Consider the following 21,285-nt stretch of genomic DNA (forward strand, 5'->3'; position numbering starts at 1 on the left):
CAGTTTACACATAAGGAAGGAAGTGCTAACTGCTTCTGATGGCTGATCTGACAGGTGCTCTCTGGTAGCAAAAACAAAATCCAGGAAGTTGTTGCCAATATAAAAACCACCACAGAACAAAACACAGGGCACTGTATTCAGCTGAAATCATTTTCAAGCATATAGGCAAACAGCTCCTAATCAAGGCCTGAAATTACCTCCACATGCACTCAAAAATTAAGGTTTTAGATGTCTAGCAGAGTTTAGCAGGACAAAACAAAATCCAAGACCTTATTAATCTAATCTGCTACTTTTTCTGCTCTTCTGCTGATGTTCAAGCTTATGTTTCACCATGCTGACTGTGCATGAGAAGGGTCTCCCTGTGTTTGAAGAAACCATCGCTGATTAGTAGGTCACTGCAAAGATCTACAGCCAAGACCACAAGCCCCTTTGTGCTCGATCATGGCCAGAGAAACGCTCTTTGTGTCTGTGAGAGGGAGCTTGAAAGAGAGAAAAAGTCTGACGTCAAAACCGGCTTCAGTGAGAAGTGGAGCCCCAGAGAGGGAAAGTTTCAGAGGGCATACTAAACAAAAACTTTGAGCAGCTTGGAGGTTATGTACAGACAATTTTATTATACATTTATGTAACAAAATACAGTTTATTAAATCGCGTTTTGTGGACAGACAACAGGAAAGAGGGTGGAAAGTGTGGCAGGAAACCAAGAGAACAGCACTGAGTGGGATTTTGCAGAGCGAGGAATCCTGCTCCGGGCAAACACACACCAACCACTGACTCGCTCATAAAGACAATCTTGTTAAAAAAAAAAAAAAAAAAGAACTTTGAGAAGGTTGGGCTCTGTGTGTGTGCGCTGATACAAACACATACACACACTCCACTTAGCTTGAGTCATTATCAGCTTGCGTTTCATCCAGTAAGCCATCCAAGTGTCCAGATGGTCAGAAAAGCTGCTTCAATGCTCTCCCTCTTTCTCCCTCCCTGCTACACACACTCCTTTGGAGGGAAAAAAATAAAATAAAAGGTTATGCCAGCGAGTGACTGAAGCCAAACAGGGGAGGGATACAGATTGGATGTCAGGTGGATTTAACTGCAAGAAGAGCAGCCAAAAACTAGAAAGCTGAATTTGGATCAGCTGCTGCTCTTGCTCTGTCTCCTCCTATTTTCTGCTCAGATGATATAGAATTTTAAAAATTTCTATTTAAAAAAGGACAAATTTCAAGTGCTACCCATCTCCATTATTATCAGAGGCGACAAGTGCCAGCAGGCTGACTGCCCAGAGTCCACTCCGCCCGTTTAATGTGAACTCAAACAGTGTGCTTTTTGGAGAATCTCCTCAAGAGAGAAATAAAAATGTGCAGCGTTACCATCTCAGCCCATCCCTGCTCTGTTACAGGCTCCTGTTTTGTTAAGCAAGGGCTGGGATGGGTTGGAGGGGGTTAATGGTCAGAGTTAAGGAGACTGGAGGCTTTGTGCTGCAGTGGAAACAGAGGAGCTCTGTTATGTCCCCCCCTCAATAGCCGTACTTGTCGTTTAGGTGTGTGCGCCCATCTCCAGTCTGACCTGCAAGTGAAGAAATGACATGAATGAACACAAAAGGTGCAGCCGCCTGCAAAGTATAAAAAAGTGAATTCTCTTAAAACTGGCCAGCAGAAGGGACACATTTACATACTTTATACCTAATCACAGCAGTACAGTTAAATCTGACCCTGAATAAAAGCTCAGTCTGGCAGCTGAGTATGTAATTTGAGCTTATCTTATCCCTAATTGTGACTTTGATCTATATTCCTCAGCAAACAATGAAAAGGTTGCAGCTATTTCAGCTGCACAAATGTACCATGAAAGCCTGTTCGATTCCTTTGGCCAGGAAAATATTTGGGCCTTCCTTCATTCCAGCCAAGAAACACGCAACCCTGCTAATGTCAGTGAGTCAAAGAGCAGCTTTAATTCTGCTTCTTAGAACAAGAGCGGGTTAAGCTAACCGCTTCTGCTGCTGCTTAACAAGCTTGACTGTGATGTAAAGACAAGATCAGCTGATCATCGGTCACACTGGCCGGGAGGTTTTACCTGCAGGGGGCACCCACACAGAATAATCAGGGTCATCCTCTGGATATTGTGTTGACAGCTGCACAGGAGGCTGTGGAGACACATGATGAGGAAATTCACTTTATGCATTTATGTGACAAGAAGCTGTACCGGTACATGTTTACTCCTGTGTGCATGGGCCTACCCTGCTGGGGCCCATTGCGCTCTTCTTTTTCTTGAGGCTGGGGTCTGCCGTTGGCTCTCTGTCACCTTCAGATTTGGACTCTGGGGACATGCAGGTAATATAAATTAGTGGTGGGGCACCAATAAATGCACCATGATGTAAAAATCCACCAGTACAACAGTACTTATTTATTTAAATAGTGCCATTCACTGCTAAAGATTTAACTTTATTTTTTTTTTAAATCTACTAAATTTATCTTTGAAATACAGTTTATTAATATCAGGGTCCACCTTCTTAAAATCCCCCCAAAATGCTTGTAAAACCACTGTAGACCTGTGCTGCCTTACAAAAGCAAACATAGATGGATGGTGGCTCAAAATCTGATACTTTTTATGTTCATAATTCCATCAATTTTGACAAGATCTCCAACACCACTGGCTGAAATGCAGCTACAAACCATGACCAAGCCTCCACCGTGTCTTACAGATGGCTGCAGACATTCACTCTTGTGCCCTCCTTGAAACACATTATACCTCAGCCTTTTCTCCCCATTTTCCTTCCTTAAAAATGGCTTCTTGACAGCCACCCTTCCACTGACATAATTTCTTCAGTAAACAGTAGATGGATCAACTGTAGGGTCAGATGCGTCTCTTGGATCTTTGCTGGATTTTAACAAAGTTGTCTGTTATATAGAGACACAACACTGGCTCATCCCTTGAGTTAACCGTAACAGCGGTGATCGCCACCGATGCCCGTTACTTGCCGTGAACAGCTGGTTAACGCCGAGTGTATCACCGCTGAGACATCAGATCAAACGTACTTTGAATTACAGTAATTACACTGTGATTAGAGTCCCATGATTATTACTGTTTCTAATTCATCCTATCAGAAAAATTCAAACTGTTTCTGAAAGCTGAGAAATTGCGCTTCACACTCAACATAGGGTTATTATGGCAATTGTTGCCGGGACATTTCAAGTGCGTTCTGTCGCCGACCACAGATTTGTGTTAAAGGGTAAACAAACAAACAAAAACATATTCCTCTGAAAATGGTCAGGTAGAGGGACTGGACCAAAAATGAGTGAAAAGCAGCCGATGTCCAAAGAAACGTTTTTGAAAGACCTTCAGAGAGCCTGGAGAAGGAAGTCTGGCTCCTCGGGAGCAAAATATAAAGAAATGAGGGGTGGCTCATTATCTTTGCACAGCACTTGTATAAAGTATGTTAAAATTAAGTTAACAGAATTGCCTTTTTCAATTTTTCCCAAATTCTCACAGCAAAGTGGCATCTACTAGCCTTAACCTTAACTAATATAACAGCTTTTACATAGCCACTGAAAATTTAAAGCACTCCAGAAGCTTAAGAATTAAATTTGCTTTAGCAGATAAGTACAGATAAATCTTTAAAATAAAAAAAAGAAAAGTGGAAAAGTAACACTAGATTTAAAAGAAAAAAAATTGTGACTATAACACTCATAATCCTAATATTTATTCCCACATTTCATAAAAATGATCCAGATGGTTTTTGTGCAGTCTTACTCACAAACAGCCACTCTGGTCACTCTGAACTTCATTGCTAAGACTCTGAAGTCTAATTCAGAAAAGGGACGTTTATTTCTAATAAAGGTTGTGGCTGCAAGTTTTTCTTTTACTGCATGCCAGCGGGCAAAGGACACTTAACACTATATCTAAGAGAAATCTTTAAAAGCAATAAAACATGCCACCTGGACTCGGAGGGGCCGCCGGCTTGTTGCTGCTGCGCTTGGGAACCTGCTCCACTGCTTCAGCAGACTCCCGGCTCCTCCTCTGCCGTTTGTGGCTTTGATCTGACATGAAGGCATGAAAACAGAAATAAAGTGTGTAATAATGAGGACACGCACGAGTCAACACATCCTGTTAAGACTTCAAATATGAGCCACAGGGACAGATATTACTTGACTTTGTACCTAAAGTGCAAAAATAGAACATGAAAGCAGGAGATCTAAGCATTTCACTGCGACATATTTAATCTGTTTATATGTATGAGGGGGTGTTACAGTATGACATATGCATGCATTGTAGATCTACTGCCACCCAGTGGTTTGAAGAAAAACTTCAACTGAAATGTATGAACATAAAAAAGGCTTTCAACATGTTCTTGTGCTTTTACCTTTCAGCTGCTTGAGTTGATCTGTTTGATTCCCAGAGGGAGATGTGTCTTTAGATATGGATGCACTGGACTCTGCAATGCCTTCACCATATAGTTCATCATTATCCATATTTTCCTCTGCCGCCTCCTCCTCCTTCTCCTCCTCGTCCTCCTCCTCCTCCTCTTCCCCACCAGGTGGAAGTTCTTTCATGTTGAAGAGCTCAGCAGGCAGGTTAGGCCGCTTAGGAGGCAGCTTCTGCAAAAGAGAAGAAAACATCACTTAGTGCTGGGAGCTATGACCTAAAATTTGCATCACAGTATTTTTTAAGACCGCATATTAGCATTATTTTTATTTCTGGATAAGTGAGCTTTTGTGTAGGTTTCATGGCTTGTTTTTCTGTCAGGCGCACATAAAATACAAAATTACAAAAAAGAAATAAATAATTTAAAACCACACAAACAAAACAATAGTCTATGACTGCCCTCTGCTAGTAAAATTAAATATTTAGCAGAGGGCTACAGAGTCTTTAACAGACCTGTTGTGCTTTTAGGTTGATGTAGTGTCACATTTTGCTGCTACTGTGATTAAATAAAGCTGCTTGTTAGTGTTAATGTTTCCACAAATGAGCTGTAAAATAAGGCTTTGAAAATATTTTCCTTTTTAAAATCACAGATTTGACTCCAGAGGGCTCCCAAATGCAGGATTTGGAGGCACACCGAATAAAGAACAAACACAAAAAGGTCCAAAAAATTAGAGAGGAAACATGAGAAGCACGGCTAAGAGAAGATATGCAGAGTTCAAACACATGATCTGACATCTGATAGGGTGCAAGACATGACTATATATACACAGACAGGGTAGACTGAACACAAGCGAGGGTGGAGCAGACAACCACAAAGGACAGAAATCAGATACAGGTGATGACAAGACACAGGCTGAAGCAATCACGGAATAAGAGGGAATACAAAGGTCAGACATTCAGGCACAGGTGGACTTGCAAGGAAAAGCAATTATCATAGTAAACAAGGAAAACAGACAGAGAAGCCTCTTCCTCTCCTTTGTCTTTGACCCTCCCATCCGTGACCTGGAAGTCAGTCTCTGGATGCCATGCTGAAAGATGTCTCACTCCCCAGCATTCAGAGGACAGAGGAAACTTGCCAGAGAAGCCGGACTATATAAACCAAGGCAAGTGGAGGACTTTTAGAAACAACTTGTCCTTTTTATTCATGTTTTATTCATTATTTACAGTGAACTTTCTGCTCTTCACTGTTTCTACATGATTTTTTAAAAAAAACAACAAAAAACCGTATATCTCGTTAAATTGTGTCTTGTATTGAATTTAAATAAAATTGTCCCAAATATAAAAAAACGGCATGAATTGCACCTGAGACCATAAAAAATAAAACAGCAATAGGCTTTAACAAAACAACTGGCAGACGATGCAGCTGTGTGATGCAGCAACAGCACTCCTTGTGGCCAACAATATAGTACATTTAAATCAGCTGAAAAGCCACAGCTGGTTTGGGATATTTGAAGAATTTATATCAGGCATGAAGTTACAACCCATGAGCACCAACTTCAGTGGAAATTACTGTCACACAGTTAGAGCACCTACCCCAATGGTGCCAGTTTTCAGTTTGAATTTGCTCCCTCCCTTCATGGCTCCGAACAACGGCAGGGTCTTTTTCGACTTCTGCGTCTCTGAACTGCTGCTATCAAACCAACACAGACCAAAATATCAACACTGGTCTGATATTTTTCTGAAGATACCTTTCCTTTCATAGATAGACTAAAAATTGCTGCTCTGTCTGACCTGGGCAGCAGTGAGGGCATCTGCGCTGGCCGCGTGAGCTCGACCAGTTTGCGGAGCCTCTGAGCATCTCTGCGCAAGTCGGCCACGTGCACGTGAAGCTTCCTGCGCACCACGGCGTCCATCGCTACCTCGCTTTTCACTGCGGTCATGAAGGCCTCCAACGAGTCGTCAGCGGATGACGCCGAAGACTCTGAGAGGAGTGAAAAATTATACATTAGACTTGTTAAACTCTGCAGTAGTGTGAAATAGCAGGTGATCGTGGCTCACCTCCTTTTGCAGCACTGAGCTTTTTCTGAGTCTCTGCCAACTCCTTCTCCACCTCTGCGAGTTTGGCCACCTACAGAAAAATAATCAGCAGTTACTGTACAGAAAATTACTTTTGCGTGTTTTAATGGCTGATAATGTTTTAAATACTGAAACAGCTTTGAAGAGCTGCCTGTCTGGATTTATTTTTGGCACAGTTTGCAGAATATGCTTTTTTTTTTTTTTTTTTTTTTTTTAAATCAGACTGTAAATGACCAACACACCCCCTGAAGTAGTGAACTACCTGAATGAACTTTCTTGCCCAAGATGTCCTCATCAGGACAGAATACTCTGGTCATTTGTTGCTTTCAAATAAAACAGGCTGTTAGTGGGGTGTAACAAGTGTAAAAATGTTGTCACTACATACAATTATTTCACTTTAAAACTAATAAAAATGCTTACAATTCAGAAGCCTTGGTATAATGCAGGGGTCGGCAACCCGCGGCTCTTTCAGGCTTAAGCTGCGGCTCTTTGCGGCTTGCGGAAGTAAATTATAAGTATTCAACTGAAGTACATTTTATTTTCGTCAGTTCGGTTTTTGTTGTAGTTCTAAATTGGAACATTATTGTGATCTTGAAATATTAAAATAAAATCATTTTATTTATTTCCATTTCTCAATATATGCGTCACTCGCGGTAGCCGCTACCAGCTTCCGGTAGTATTTGCGGCTCTTTTCCGTGGAAACCAGGTTCAAATGGCTCTTTCCGTATTAAAGGTTGCCGACCCCTGGTATAATGTAACCAGTCAACTGTGATTATTTGTCTTTAAAGTTACATCTAGGAGTTAGTCACTCTTTCACCAGAGGCCTAAAACTAGACTAAAACAGAGAGGTGATCGAGCTTTTGCAGCAGCAGCACCAAAGCTATGGAACGATCTACCTCTCCATATCCGCACAGCTCAGACGATACACACATTTAAATCTCTATTAAAAACACATTTCTTTTCCTTGGCATTTGGCTGCAGTGCTACCTCCTTTTAGATGATTGTTTTATGGTATTTTATGGTACCTGTTTTAAAACGTTTTAATTTTTAATTTTCTTATGTTATTTATTGTTCTTAATGTTTTTATTTATTTATTTTTATTTTATTATTTTATTTATTTATTTATATATTTTTATTTTTATTTAGTATAGTCCTTGGGGTTACAGATCTTGTACAGCACTTTGGTCAACGTCGTTGTTTTAAATGTGCTTTATAAATAAACTTGACTTGACTTGACTTGACTTCACAGATTTTCAGAGAATCAAACTGGGGACCTTGTAGTCATGTGAGTATAACTTATTTAGGCTTTAAAATATTAAATGCCTGAAAACATTCAACATAATTTCAATTAAAGGACTAGACTATAATGTACGACCAAAAGCATACTGAATATCTCATCAGATCAAATCCTGACTGATTACCTTGAAACAAGCTTAGTAACTGAGTACATTTGCTGAATTGTTTTAACAAATGTGACTTTATTCCCTTTTATCGCTGGCAAAAGTAAATAATAAACTCATATATTTATTACTTATTGCTCTTGATTTATCTGTCAGGTATAAATCTGTGCACAGACCTTTTTAACAGAGAAAAGCAGCACCTCTGTTAGTGACCTGCATACACTACATCTGTGTGGGTAAAATTTATTAAGGGGGCATTTATAGAGTCCTTCCAGTCTTACTGATATCACAAGCTACATTTTACCTGTTCACATATATTCATATTCACATAGGTGCTTTATCTACCTTTAATTCACCCCTACAGCCAATTCAGAGTCACCAGTTAACCTAACATACATGTCTTTGGACTGTGTTAGGATGCTAGAGTACCTAGACAAGATGATTAGAGACAAACTTGTTGTGATTTAACAGTGCTAGTCACTGCACCACCATGTTAAACTGATGCCTCAAAATAATTTGGCTATTGCACTATGCTGAGGATGGGACTGTAAGTGGCTACAGGTGGGCAAAATTTGCCCATAGGAAGTATTACAGGAATTACATAAAAAAAAAAAAGAAATATCTTGGGTTCATGCAAAGCTTCACTAAGATTCTCAGAAGAAAAATTTGGAGCTGGAAATTTGCACCTGTATCAGTGCCCTGCTACACTGTATAAAACTAAGCAGATGTCTACCAGTGAGTCATAGGTCTCAGGCCGCTCCTCAATTTTTCCCGCTTTCTTCATTCGTTCCTGCCTCTTCCTCTCCACAGTGCCGGTTCTATCCAGGAAGGTGTCATCATCACTGTCATAGTAGTCGTCTTCTTCCCAGTTCTTCTTCTTCCGCTTACGGGACACTGAAAATCAGATGCAGAAACCCTTACTGGATTTTCCATTCAACTTCCAACCTTCTCAACGTGGAACTGAGCACACAAACCTGCTTCCTGGCGCAGCAGCCCTCTGGCTTCCAGCATTCGACACGCCTCCAGGCAGCACTGGATGGCGGCTTCTTTCTTCTTTCCTTGGTGGGTCACCTCTGCAACTAGCTGACGCCCCATAGCATCGTCCACCGGCAGCCTGTCAGAAAAAATGCACATCAGTGCTGCAGCTCAATAAACACTTTGCAGCCTGCCAGGAAAGGAAAAGGTTTTATTTCACTTACTTTATTCTACAAAGCCAAGTGCCGTGGCTCTTGTCTTCATATTCGAACTCCAGCTCCTCCCCTAAGACGAAGACAAGCCAAGAATTTCAGTGATGGGAAAAAAAACAAACAAAACAGCTGTCTGTGGATTTGCAATAGTAAGGCCACTGCTGCAGCTTCTTAAAAATAAATATTGATGCTTTTTGTTACTAAAAAAAAATTAAGAATTACTAAATAAGGTAGAAATGATGCATTTTTATAGACTAGACATAGCTACTAGCGTATAATTCAACAGTGCAATAAACCCTACAACAGACAGTATTTGACGCCATCTTAGCCACAGATGATAATAAAATAATCTCCTTGGGTTTTGAGCTCTTGTTCAGACAAAACAAGGAATTTGGAGACTCCACTTTGATGTATGGTTTTTAACAGTTTTAGCCCAAAGTAACCTTCCACTTTTGGAAGTTGTGCATTTCATTTATTTTGTTTAGCTATTTTGTTAACTTACATTTGGTCAGAAAATTAATTATGACTGATTTTTTTTCTCTACCAGTCTTAAAAATGCTACCTGAAAAATTTACAGCAAATATACATACATTTTAAACTTCCTTGATTTTAATTTCAGACTTTTAATGCCCTGCAATACATCTTCTCACCTTCTCTGTCATAAAAGCCCTGCAGAGCCTTCTTGGGGTCCTTCAGGTAGGCTGCTTCCTGGTCTTCGTGAAACTCTGTTGAAAAGGGATTTTCCTCATTCTCATCTTCCTCTGGAGCTGCTTCTTCGGCTGCAGGCAGGATTTATGCAGAGGGGGGAGGTGAAAGTGAAATTATATATCAGCCCACATGACATGTAATATACTGCAGCATCAGCCAACAACAGCAGTGATGACACTTACCCATTCCCCACAAACAGCCCGAGTCTTCACTTGACACTCTGCTATCGCCCTTGTTTTCGCCCTCCTCCTTTTCTTCCTCTTCCTCATCAGAACCATCTCCCATCATCCTCTTCTCCAGCTCTTCCTTCTGTTTACGAGCTTGTTCCCTCAGCTCTGTCACTGTCAGTTCAGACTCCTCTTCCTCGTCAATCTCTGGACCCTGTAGAAGGAGAATAAAACTGAACATTTAAGAATGTTTACTCTTTTGTTAAATATGTCCATTCACTATATGTTTTTAATGACACTGAAAAACTTACATGCATAAAATAATTCTCCGGCACATCAGGCAGAAATGAGTTACATTTCTGAATGCTATATGAAAGACAATATATTTTTCACGAGTAACAGCTTAGCAGCTTAAAATGATAAAAACAATGAAAATTTCACTTTTTCTTCAACTTCTGTAGGCTGATAATCTTCATTTCCATCAATGTGACATCCTTTGCCTAGTCCATATCAGTATATAGCATGTTTTTGTCCCATTTAAGTTGATGTGTTTTCAAAGCATTCCTTTAATATTTTTGAGCAGTATGTATTCTGTTCCAGCAGTGAATAATCCTATTAAACATGGCCAGAGTTTCAAATAATGAGTCTGTACAATGATTCCCTGTAAGCCAAAAGTTTTAAACATACCATTTCACATTTTTTTAACCCCCTTGTTTTTGATCTGTATGATGCCATAATTATCCTGGCAGAAACAGAAGTCCCACCCAGCTACTGTTCAAATCTTCTGCGTAGAAGGGGCAGCTAATCACAATAAAGTTGGCTTAATGGGGTAGAAACTAAAACATGATGGATTAAGAAGCAGCACAAAGGTCCAATATGCAAAGCTGAGAATACAGCATTAAAGTATAATTAGAGCGTCATGCACGCTTGCATCTCTTTGGTTTCGTGATAACCACAGCACACTTTACCTGCAGGATAAAAAGCCTCGTGCTCCCTCCAAACTTTAACACGTGTCCCACTCGGACTCTGATGTAGGTCTTCGGTGGGATCTTGTTCTTGTTCACCACAGTGCCGTGCGTGCTGTCCAGGTCGTAGATGTAGAAGCCCTTCTCCTCTCCCATACAGCCCGCCTCCTCCTCGGCCTCTCCGCGGTACTGAATCACTGCGTGGTACCTGGAGATAGAGGGGTGCTCCAGGGACAGGTCACACACAGGTAAACGTCCAACCACAAAGTAGCTCTTATCCACCAGGGGTACCTGGTCCACTATGGTGCCGTTTTTGAGGATTTCAAGAGCGTACGGGGTATCCGAAGTGGTGCCACCCCAGGGAGGCTCGGTGTAAGGGAGAGGGGGGAAATTACTAATTTTGGGGGCTTTAGCAGGAATCACTCGAGGTTTAACTTCTGCTTTGATTTTATCCCTTTCGGACTTTTTGTCCTGTTCTTGGTCTTTTCCCGATGTTTTGCCTTCACCACTAGCCTTATTTTCAGGGGTGGGTTTGGACGGAGCAGCGACATTGCTGCGTTTCGAGGCGAGGGAAGGCGCCGCAAAAAGAGCCGGTTTCTTGAACGGCTCCTCCGCTTCTGGTGGTTTAATTTTACCCGAGTCCTTCCCTCCGATTTCCCCTCCATTTTCTGTGGCCAAACACTCAGTAGAGTCCAATATAGAGTTCATTTCTTCGCCTGTGTTCATCACGTCTGCTGCTGGCTGGGAGGCGGCCATGTTTATTTTGTGCAACTATCAAACTTGGCCGGATTCGTTAACCTTTAAAAATTTACAAATGCAGCTAATAAATGTTGTAAACCGAAGCAAAGCCGTCGAAAATTATATATTTTTAAGTAGCTACACATTACATTAATATAATTCTTAATTTGTACAATTCAAAACGAACGTTTTATTGTGGAACCAAACGTCTCATGTAGCTGTTTACCCGAGTTTTTTTCCCTCCAAGGACAAAAACGCTTTGTTTCCTGTGCAGCTTCCTTCAAAATTCAATCAGCAGCAGGCGTTTCCTCCAACTGTGGGTAACAGCAGTGCTTTTTAAAAACCTAATTTAAACAGATAAGCGTGCATGCTAGTTATTAAAATATGTAATTTGCAGCTGGGTTGCCATTCCTTAGCGTTTTGCGTTATTGATGCTCTCGTTTGCTTTCAACGCAGCACCAAACTCCAGTCAGACAACAGACATTTTGTGCGTTATTTTGACATCCAGAAAACATCAATTCCTGTTAGATATAGACTTCAGACCTTAAAAGAATCAATGCAGTTTGATCTTCAATTCGTCATATAAAAAGCGTACTGAATAGACATGTATCCTGCCTGTTTTTATCTAGTTATAATGTTTGGTAAAGCCTGCTAGCCACGCCGTCTTGGACTGTCATAATAATCAGTGTAATAGCTTAAAATTTGCCCTTATAATCTGTTAAATGTACGCCGAAGTGATTATGAGACAATGATGTTGTTGTAACAGATCTTTAAAATGTGTTCATTGGTTTTTTTTTCCCCCCAGCTTTCCACGATGCATTTGTTTAAAAACTGCAGATATGGCCAACATTTGGCCTAATCTACTCTGAAACTAACTGGAGTAGTATACATAGGAACAAACTGGTTTTGTTACACGTCAAGAGGCATTTAAGTACAAACAGAAGGCTGGACATTATTGAGGTTGATTGGTTGCACAGAATGTTTGGTGTGTTTAGTAGATTAATGAACTTGTTCCAGTGTCATTTTCCACATATAAGGCTTTTTTTCCCCAAATGGATTTAATTATCTCAAACATAAAATACACTTGTCTAATGGCCAGAAATAACTTCAAAGACTTCCTTTAAGTAAGGAGGGTTTTCCCCAGATATAAAACATTTTTGGTGCCCCTCTAAAGAGGCTTTGACATTCCAAAAAAGCAAATCACCAGAGTTTTAACTGAGATATTTTACAATCTGCTGTTTTGTACATTAGGTTTTAATTTACACAAGCTTAAAATACATTTTAGGCCCACTGTTAAGTAAAGTAAAGCAGACTCATTGCCTTAACTAAATGCCTGACCATAGGGTTGTTTTGAACTGGCTAAAGCCTAGTGTGGTCCTTTGGGACTTTGTGGTTAACTGCACACTTTGTAAATGGAAATCATTCCATTTTAATTAATCTTAAAGCAAAACCAGGCAGTAATGTAGGTAAATGAAGAGTAAAATAACTTAAAACTAAATTAGTCTTGCACTGAACAAATTAATATAAATAATAGTTTGCCTGGTGTTTATTAAAACTTGAGCACATTTTGTCTGTTTCTAGTTTCAGCTGAAGTCTGTATCCCCACTGTGTCTGCGATTTGTCGCCATGATGCGTTACTGGGGTGAGATCCCAGGACCTGCGGGGGCTCCTCCCAGTCGCAGCTCCTTTGACTTGCTCCAGCGTGAGTTTCGCTCCGTGGAGATGCAGGACCCTCCCTTGCACCAGCCCTCTGCACAGCGACCACGGCCCACCACAATGCTGGACATCCCCTCTGAGCCGTGCAGCCTCACCATCCATACAGTTCAGCTGTGCCAGCACATCCGCCGCCTCCGAGGTCTTCTGGCAGCAGCCCAAGCCCAGGCTCAGGGTCAGAGCTCAGTGTCCTCTGAGGGTGGCAGCAGGCTGGATGAGGCTGATACCAACCTGCCATTACGCCCTCCTACCCCACCTGTCATGCCAGATGACCTGCTACCGGTGGATAGCAAAGCACCCCGACAGCCCTTTCAGCTTCGCCACAGTGACCCAGAAAGTGACTTTTATAAGTAAGTTTCAGACTGCAGTCTCTTTTTCTAAGTGAATATCTCTGTATCTGTAAAAAATAATTCCATGGGAAATCAGTAACCACCTCCCATCAGGATCAGCTGATGGGAGAAGGAAGTAGAAGGAATCACTACCAATTTATTGTCTGTCATAGACAACAAATAGGGGCAGTTTTACTATTGAAACTATGATGTATCCCATGATATTGATGTTTAAAGTTGGTTACAGAAAAATGTGACACTCGGAGTGGGTGTAAAATTAATTTTTCAGTTTCTGTCAGAGCTTGAATGTGTTTTTCAGCCTTGAAAATCTTGTGTACTTAATGCTGAAAAAATAATGTGATTTAAAAAGCTCCATATTTTTTACCCACTCCTTTATACTTACAGTACCTGTAACTCAAAATATGATTGATTATTTGGAATAACCCATAAGGAATCTAAACTATAGATTTTTGTATATTCAACATTTCTCAGATAAATCTTGGTCTACAGCGATTCTTTATCTCCTTTCTTCTTCCATCTTCAGGGGTAAAGGCGAACCAGTCACAGAGTTGAGTTGGCCCTCCTGCAGGCAGCTCCTGTATCAGTCAGTAGCCACTGTCCTGGCCCATGCTGGGTTCGAATCTGCTCAGGAGAGCGTGCTGGAGACGCTGACTGACATGGTCCATGAGCATTACCTGCGCCTCACCCGCCTGCTGCGGGTAGCAGTGGACCGGGAGGCTCGATTGGGGGCCAGTCCCTTCCCAGATGTGGTGGAGCAGGTGTTCCATGAGGTGGGAATTGGCAGCGTGCTGGCCTTGCAGCGCTTCTGGCAAGTGAGGATCAAGGACTATCACAGCTACATGCTCCAGGTGAGGCTGGAATGGAAATAGAAATTGAGAATGAATACAATGAGACAATATAAAATTTTCATCCTCCATAGATTTATACAAATCTATTTTCAATATCTCTGTTTCAGATCAACTGCTTTAGCTTCTTTATGTTTTTCCCCATTGAATTAGTGCTGAAAGATTCTTCAGAGAAAAGCTGTAACAGTTATTATTGAGAGTTACATCTTCCAGACTCCTACTTTACAGCAGAAAAATCTTATTCCTACAGCTCAGTAAGGATCTGTCAGAGGAATACGAGCGGCTGGTGAACCCAGAGAAAGCTCTAGAGGATTCCAAGCCCCCGAAGATCAAGGAGGAGCCCACAAGCAACTTCTCCTTCCCTGTTAGCGAGGAGCCCGAGGCTGACTTGGCCCCCGGGGACCAGGCTTTGCCAATGGGGGTCCTTGGGGCCAACGCTGAGAGGCTGGCTTCAGGCCTGGATGGCGACCATTCTCCTCACACCTCAGGTGAGATCAGCCACCCTGATAAAATGTATTTTGTACCACCAGGATTGATGAGTAGTAATTCTGCAGTTTAGAGTCATTAAAGATCCCAATTGTTGCATTCCATCCTGTCAGTTACAACTTCAGAGTTGTCTGTAAGCGGATTTAGTTTGGTTCTCGATGTAGTTATATTTAGTTCTCTCAAGGCACTTTATTTAGTAAGGCAAAGACCCTACAGTATTTAGAGTGAGAACCCCAATGAACTCATGAACCCCTATGAGCGGCACATATCCGCAGCGGTGGGAAGGAAGAACTTCCTTTTAACTGGAAGACTCTTCAAACAGAACAAGGCTGAAGGAGGGAAGGCCATCTGCATTTGTTTACTTTATGTATGCTTGCTGTGAGCTCATGGTTGCTTTGCTGTGTCAATAAATAAAAAAAAAAACAGGTAATATTCTAAAGCATCAGGGACAGTGTTGTCTTTGCGTGCCGGCTTTGCCAGTAAATCACCCTGAGTGCCTTATATCATCACACGTAATGGGTAAATCAGACTTTCCTGTTAGTCAGTGACCAGCCACTGTATGTGTATAACCTATATTTTATGCTTACTTTCTTAAGTAATTATCCTTTTATAGATAAGTATTATATTTTTTATTTCAACATTTAACTTATTTTTAAAAAGAGTCCCCTAGCAGCTTGAGCCTATAGCGTCATAACTGAGCGATGATTCTGGGTCACTTGATGAAATAGCAATAGAAGCTGTGATACACAGGAATTTAAGCATAAATGCGATGTCATCCTTTCTGCATTTAGAGAAAAAACAAAAAAACAATTGGAAAATCTACACCCAGCCGAAACAAAACCAAAGTGCACAGTACATCGGCAGTAACGAAGTCATTTTTGTTATGTGCAACAGCGGTGGTGATCATAAGCTGAGCTTGAGAGGGTGACTCAGCTCCTACAGTGCTTTAATAAATGGATCTTGTCAGTCTCACAGTTTCCAAGCTGGCTTTCCAGTTTCCATTGGTGCAGGGTTGTCTGGGGTAATTTGAATGTCTTAAAGTCTGAACTCAAAATCAGGGGAACTCGGCTTTACAGATGTCTTATGTCCCCTGTAAAATCTGCTGTAGGTGTCATAAGATCAGGTTTAAAGATACTACATTTTTATGTCTGTTACTACAAGTTTCACTCTGACTTTGATTTTTAAAGTGGTGCAACAATTGGTTTCTGTCTTGCTCCATCAGGTCTCTCTTGAAGACAGGATTTGGTTTATTTGGTTAAATAAATGTGAATAAACACATTTTCCATTTAGCTCCTTAATTAATCTTTTATCCCTTTTCAAGGTGGAGGCATGGCCAACAACTCCCCTCTGTGGCCTCAGGTAAAAGTGGAGCCACAGGATGGCGAGGAGGGCCAGGCTTTGGCTCATCATCACCATCATCACCACCATCACCACCATGGGGTCCTGGGCGGAGACGTGTTTGAGGACGGGGGGCCCATGTCCACCATGAGCGAGTCGGGAGGAGCCATGGGACCTTCACCAGGAGGGGTGGTATCCGATGGCAGCTACGCATCACACTCACCTGACGCCATGATGGTCGATGACTTTGACCAGAGACCCAAGAAACGGACAAAGAAGATGTGAGGCTGTGTTTGCAGAGAAACTGACTCTGAACCAAAGTGGTGAAACGCACCAGCTGATGAAGCGTTAATGTCACAAGAGTGCTGAACTAATGGGGTAGGGCGGGGTTTTTGTAGTTTTTCTTTGTTTCTACTAAATATATTAATGGAGTTATCTTCAGAAGAATAAACATGTTCAGAACACCAGTTGTACTAATTTTGATCGTGGAGTGTTTTTGAGAAAAATATACAAGGAGTCCTAACAGTTAGCTTGATGAACAGAAGAACAGGAAAAACTAAGAAGTCCAAATACAAATTGTGTAGCAAACAGCTTAATAATTCAGCAGCAGGGTTTGTTTTCCTGAGCAATTAAGACTCCCCACATACCAATTACTACCAGTTCCATTCATTATCATTAAAAGATGCTCCAAAAAAGAGAAAATCCTTGTCCTCGTGAGCATCTCTCTGCATACGATTATGATGTGTTCTCAACTTTCCTTGCTTCAGTTCACTTTACCCATGGCAGTGGAACGATCTGCACACACCTCACACACCTGTCAACTTGAAGCTGCGCCGCAGAATTAGCATCTGTTTTGGTAATGAGGCTAGTCTGTGAATGCAACACCAGAAGCAATTATGGGTTGGTTGTGTGCATCGTGAAGGGTGACATCAATCCAGCCTTAATGGCAAATTAATTAGGCCATGCATAATTTTGCATGTTGAATGAGCAGGGTTGTTTGAATACATGTGGTTTTCTTTTGTGTGGTCCTCTTTCATTTTTACTATTAGTCAGGTAATTGTCTATGCCTCAGGGAGGTGCTCATGGGGGTCATGTGCATTGATATTCAATTAGCTGCAGCGATTGATTGATGTTTGATCTGTTATCTGCAGTTAAATGTGTCTGAATGCAAAAATCAGCATTCCAGACTTAAATGTCATATCAATGTGATATGTTCAAACTGTTACAAAGAGTGTATGACCTGTGAACACCAATGTTATCGCTGCATTTCATAGCCATAAGCTAAAGTTATGGTAAAATGATAAATCGCCCTCAGGACGTAATAAATTATCTAGTCATTACTGGGTCTTAAAATGAGGTAAATACAGCCTGTAATGAACAATAACACAATGTCATTTATTTAACAAAAACTAAGCTGAAGTGTAGAAAGTGTGTGAAAAACTGAGTACACTCAATGGCTCATTAGCTAGTGAGCAGAACCTTTAGCAGCAATAACTTAAAGCAAATGTTTTCTGTATGACTTCCAGTCTCTCACATTGTTGTGGAGGATTTTTGACCAGCTCTTCTATACAATGTTGCTTCAGTTCATTGAGGTTAGTTAAATGCTCAGCTCTCTTAAGATCCTGCCAAAGTGATGCATGACTAATCATCCAGGTAAGGAAATCCCAGATCCTGACACAGTTTTTCAGTCAGGTTGAGGTCTGGACTTTGGGCCATTGCAACACCTTGGTTCTTTTCTTTTTCAGCTACTCTGTTGTAGATCTGCTGCTGTGTTTGGGATCATTGTTGGCATGATAATTTTAGCCAAGCTTTAGATGTCAGACAGTTGGCCTCACATTTGACTCTAGAGTACTTTGGTATACAGAAGAGTTCATGGTCAACTCAGTGGCTGCAAGGTGCCCAGGTCCTATGGCTGCAAAACACACTGACCATAATTCACAGTACCGCATTTGGCAGAAACCAGAACCAAAAACCAGACAAACATCTCCATGTTGGTCTCACCTGTCCAAATGACACTGTTTCAGAAGTTTTGTTGTAGTTTGCAACTTTGCCAACCTAACTTTGCTGCCATGTTCTTTTTAGAGAGAAGAGACTTTCTCCTGGAAACCCTTCCAAACCAGTCATATGTGTTCAGTATTTTTCTAATTGTGCTGTCATGAACTTTAACATAGCTTTTGGGGTTTGAATGAATGAATGAATGAAGGTTTTATTGCCATGTGGGTGAACAGGTTCACACATTGGAAATTGCAATTAACAAAGCACCCATCCAAGAATACAACAAACACAAACATAACACGGGGGGACAGGTGTCCTGAGGTTATGCAGCCGACTTGCAGCGCTACCTTTTTTCTCCTTTGCAGTTTCTCTGAGCATTGCACGGTCTGACCTTGGGGTGAATTTGCTGCAAATGGCCATATAGCCCTTCCCAGATGGATGGGTATGAACAATTGTTCCTCTAACATCACTGTTGATGTCTTTGCTCCTTGGCATTGTGTTAGCACACATCTGAACGCTGCAGACCACCAAGCCATACTGTTCTGCTTTTATAGAGCTGCTCACACCTGCTGATGATCAGTTAATGAAGTGCATTTTATTAGGTTTTCACACACACTGCTTCTGCCTTTTGGTTTCATTTTTGTTAAATAATAACTTGCAATATGTCATGATTGGGTGGGCTTCTGTAAGCACAGCGAGGGTTGTATGCATGAGATGACCTTGTGTAGATATCTGTTGTGATTGTGAGCTTTTGGCTCACAGGAATTTGCTAATTTACTGACTTTGTTAATTGAAAACTTTGGTCACTTTCAACATGAGTATCCACCATTCAAGTAGTGTGCAAATGACAGAAAATTAGGGAAGGAAAATGGGTCTTTATTAAATTTAAAAATGATGACCAAACCATTGATTGTCTAAATTGATTGCGAGTGTTCAGGTGAGTAGTGCCCCCTTCAAACAGTCAAACATTATGTTTTAAGCTTTTGCTTTTATGATTCACTTCAAAGTGCATCGCTGAAATAACAACAGCTGTTGTGTAGCTAACTGGTGACAAGTTGATAAAATACATTTTTTAATGAGCACACAAAGCTCTGTAATGGTCACTGCTGTGACCGGTGGGATTAAATCTGTTAAAGCTCAGTCGTTTTTATAACTTGCTCTTTCAATGTGACCCCCCCTCAGTTTGTCAACAGCTGCCGAGCTGCTTTACACTGGGGAGAAAAGGTGTAATTACAAAAATGTCATGATGGTTTTGGAGAAGGGGTCTCTGAGTGTGCTGAGAGCCAAAGAAAGGCCCCAGACAAGTGATTAATTACCTTTCTACATGCACCTTCATTCTTTTAGCATGAAATTTAATCTCTCCAGCTGAGTTGGGAGTTTGTGAGCAGAATGAAGAATATGTTTAATTTTTACACAGTGAACCCAGAGAGTCCTCCAGGGTGTGTGTTTGTCTATCAAAGACTCACAAGAAAAGTGTAACTAAGACACTTTTTTTTTTTTTATAAAGTAGTGCCATTATCAGATTTCCCAGACTTCTATTTATTATAATCACATAAGAGATACTTTACATGTGCAGTGGGAACAAATAATATATTACGAGTTGAGATGATCGTATCAACAGAAAGATGAATTGGTAGACATATGGGATGTGACAGGTACAAAATGTCCCATGTGGCTCATGCCACTGTTGTAGCCCCAGAGATGAGAGAATTGATTGCATAGCGTCAAGAGTTGCAGTCTGACTCGATCAATGGAAATTTTCTCTTGGGTGATGTGGCCAAGAACGTAAAATGAAGCAAGAATTGATTGAATGGCCAGAAATATAATAACGAAAACTGCAGATGTGCATCAAAAAGTGGGAGTTGAGTTTAGCCCATGCTACAAACACAGACTGCATGATGGACGTAGTCACTGTGACGTCACTCATTACATACTTGCTAATTAGTGCTAAGAAACGGAAGCAAGCCATGTTATTAATCGGATACTTCCATTAAATGGCTCCAACAGTAAAATCATACTGGAGAGGTCCCATTCAGTGACTCCAGTTAATGGAAGAAGCCTAGCCGGTGGCAGACATGCCATACCAGCCTCAAGTGACCACTAAAGGAGGTGCAGTTTTTTTGGTACTTCTGCGCTGGTTTCCTGCTTCTGCTCTTGAGATGAGAGCTTTGGAGCTCACTGAAAACATAAGCAAGCACATTTACTCATGCACTGTACTTAAGTACAAAATCTAAAGTTTTTTCTTTTTTACATTCTGCTTTCTTACAATTCTGATGCACCATATTTTCAATATGACATCTATACGTTCAGTCTGTAAACTTTGTACAGGGTGTATACTAGTTGTATATATAGCATGTGGATTTTGACAAAGTAGTGTTGTCTCAAAGTGGACCTAGTTGTGCCTTTGAGAACATCTATTTTCTTAACGGTTTATCCAATTTAGGGTGCTGGGTGGGCTGGTTTGGCTCCATAGGTTAACAGAGATATGAAAGAGCCTTGGATCAAGACCTGGAGGAGCACCAAAAGTGAGGAAACTTGTGTTTGGTTGATTGTTTCTCTGTTGTAATAATGCTTCTTGGCAATAAATCTTATACCATTGGAAAGCCTGTTTATTTCCCTTTAAATGGAACCACATTTGTAAAAAAAATGCATTTGTGGGTTGAGCAACAGAACAAAAAAACTTGTTTCTTTGTCAGGTCTGAAAAGTTAAGTGCCTTAAACCTGCCTTCATTTTTTTTTTTGATATCTGTATATCGTGTTTTGATGTGTGTGTATATGTGTGTATATGTAAATGTGTGTATTGACATTGATATATATATTTTATGTATATAGTGCTTATGTATGTGTGTACAGTTTTTTTCCTATTTTATTTTATTTTATTCTATTCTATTTTAGTTTTAGTTTAGTTATTTGTTCTTACTCATCCTTTTCATTTTTTCTCTGTACTGAGCTGCTGTAATGCACAAA

At 40.8% G+C, this 21,285-nt stretch overlaps 2 protein-coding genes across 3 annotated transcripts; one reads left to right on the forward strand and one right to left on the reverse strand.

Moving 5' to 3' along the window:
* Window positions 1-601: 601 nt before the first annotated feature.
* Window positions 602-11,609, reverse strand: slc4a1ap (solute carrier family 4 member 1 adaptor protein). Of its 2 annotated transcripts, none has more exons than XM_030759115.1 (14): window positions 10,857-11,609; window positions 9,904-10,102; window positions 9,664-9,792; window positions 9,026-9,086; window positions 8,801-8,940; window positions 8,560-8,720; window positions 6,409-6,478; window positions 6,142-6,331; window positions 5,944-6,037; window positions 4,349-4,583; window positions 3,924-4,025; window positions 2,225-2,304; window positions 2,062-2,131; window positions 602-1,557 (listed from the first exon to the last, which is right to left on the reverse strand). In XM_030759115.1, the coding sequence occupies exons 1-14, from the start codon at window positions 11,607-11,609 to the stop codon at window positions 1,508-1,510; spliced, it is 2,334 nt and encodes a 777-aa protein (XP_030614975.1). In that variant the 3' UTR covers window positions 602-1,507. The 2 variants fall into 2 exon arrangements, with proteins under 2 accessions (XP_030614975.1, XP_030614974.1); XM_030759114.1 differs by having other exon boundaries at window positions 5,944-6,040.
* A 214-nt stretch (window positions 11,610-11,823) lies between these two features.
* On the forward strand, window positions 11,824-16,861 carry supt7l (SPT7 like, STAGA complex subunit gamma). The gene is made up of 5 exons (XM_030719180.1): window positions 11,824-11,907; window positions 13,173-13,654; window positions 14,178-14,502; window positions 14,750-14,987; window positions 16,307-16,861. Exons 2-5 carry the CDS (start codon window positions 13,218-13,220, stop codon window positions 16,606-16,608), a joined length of 1,302 nt encoding a protein of 433 aa, XP_030575040.1. The 5' UTR covers window positions 11,824-11,907; window positions 13,173-13,217; the 3' UTR covers window positions 16,609-16,861.
* Window positions 16,862-21,285: the final 4,424 nt, after the last annotated feature.

Source organism: Archocentrus centrarchus, chromosome 22 (genome assembly GCF_007364275.1).
Source record: "Archocentrus centrarchus isolate MPI-CPG fArcCen1 chromosome 22, fArcCen1, whole genome shotgun sequence".
NCBI lineage: Eukaryota > Metazoa > Chordata > Actinopteri > Cichliformes > Cichlidae > Archocentrus > Archocentrus centrarchus.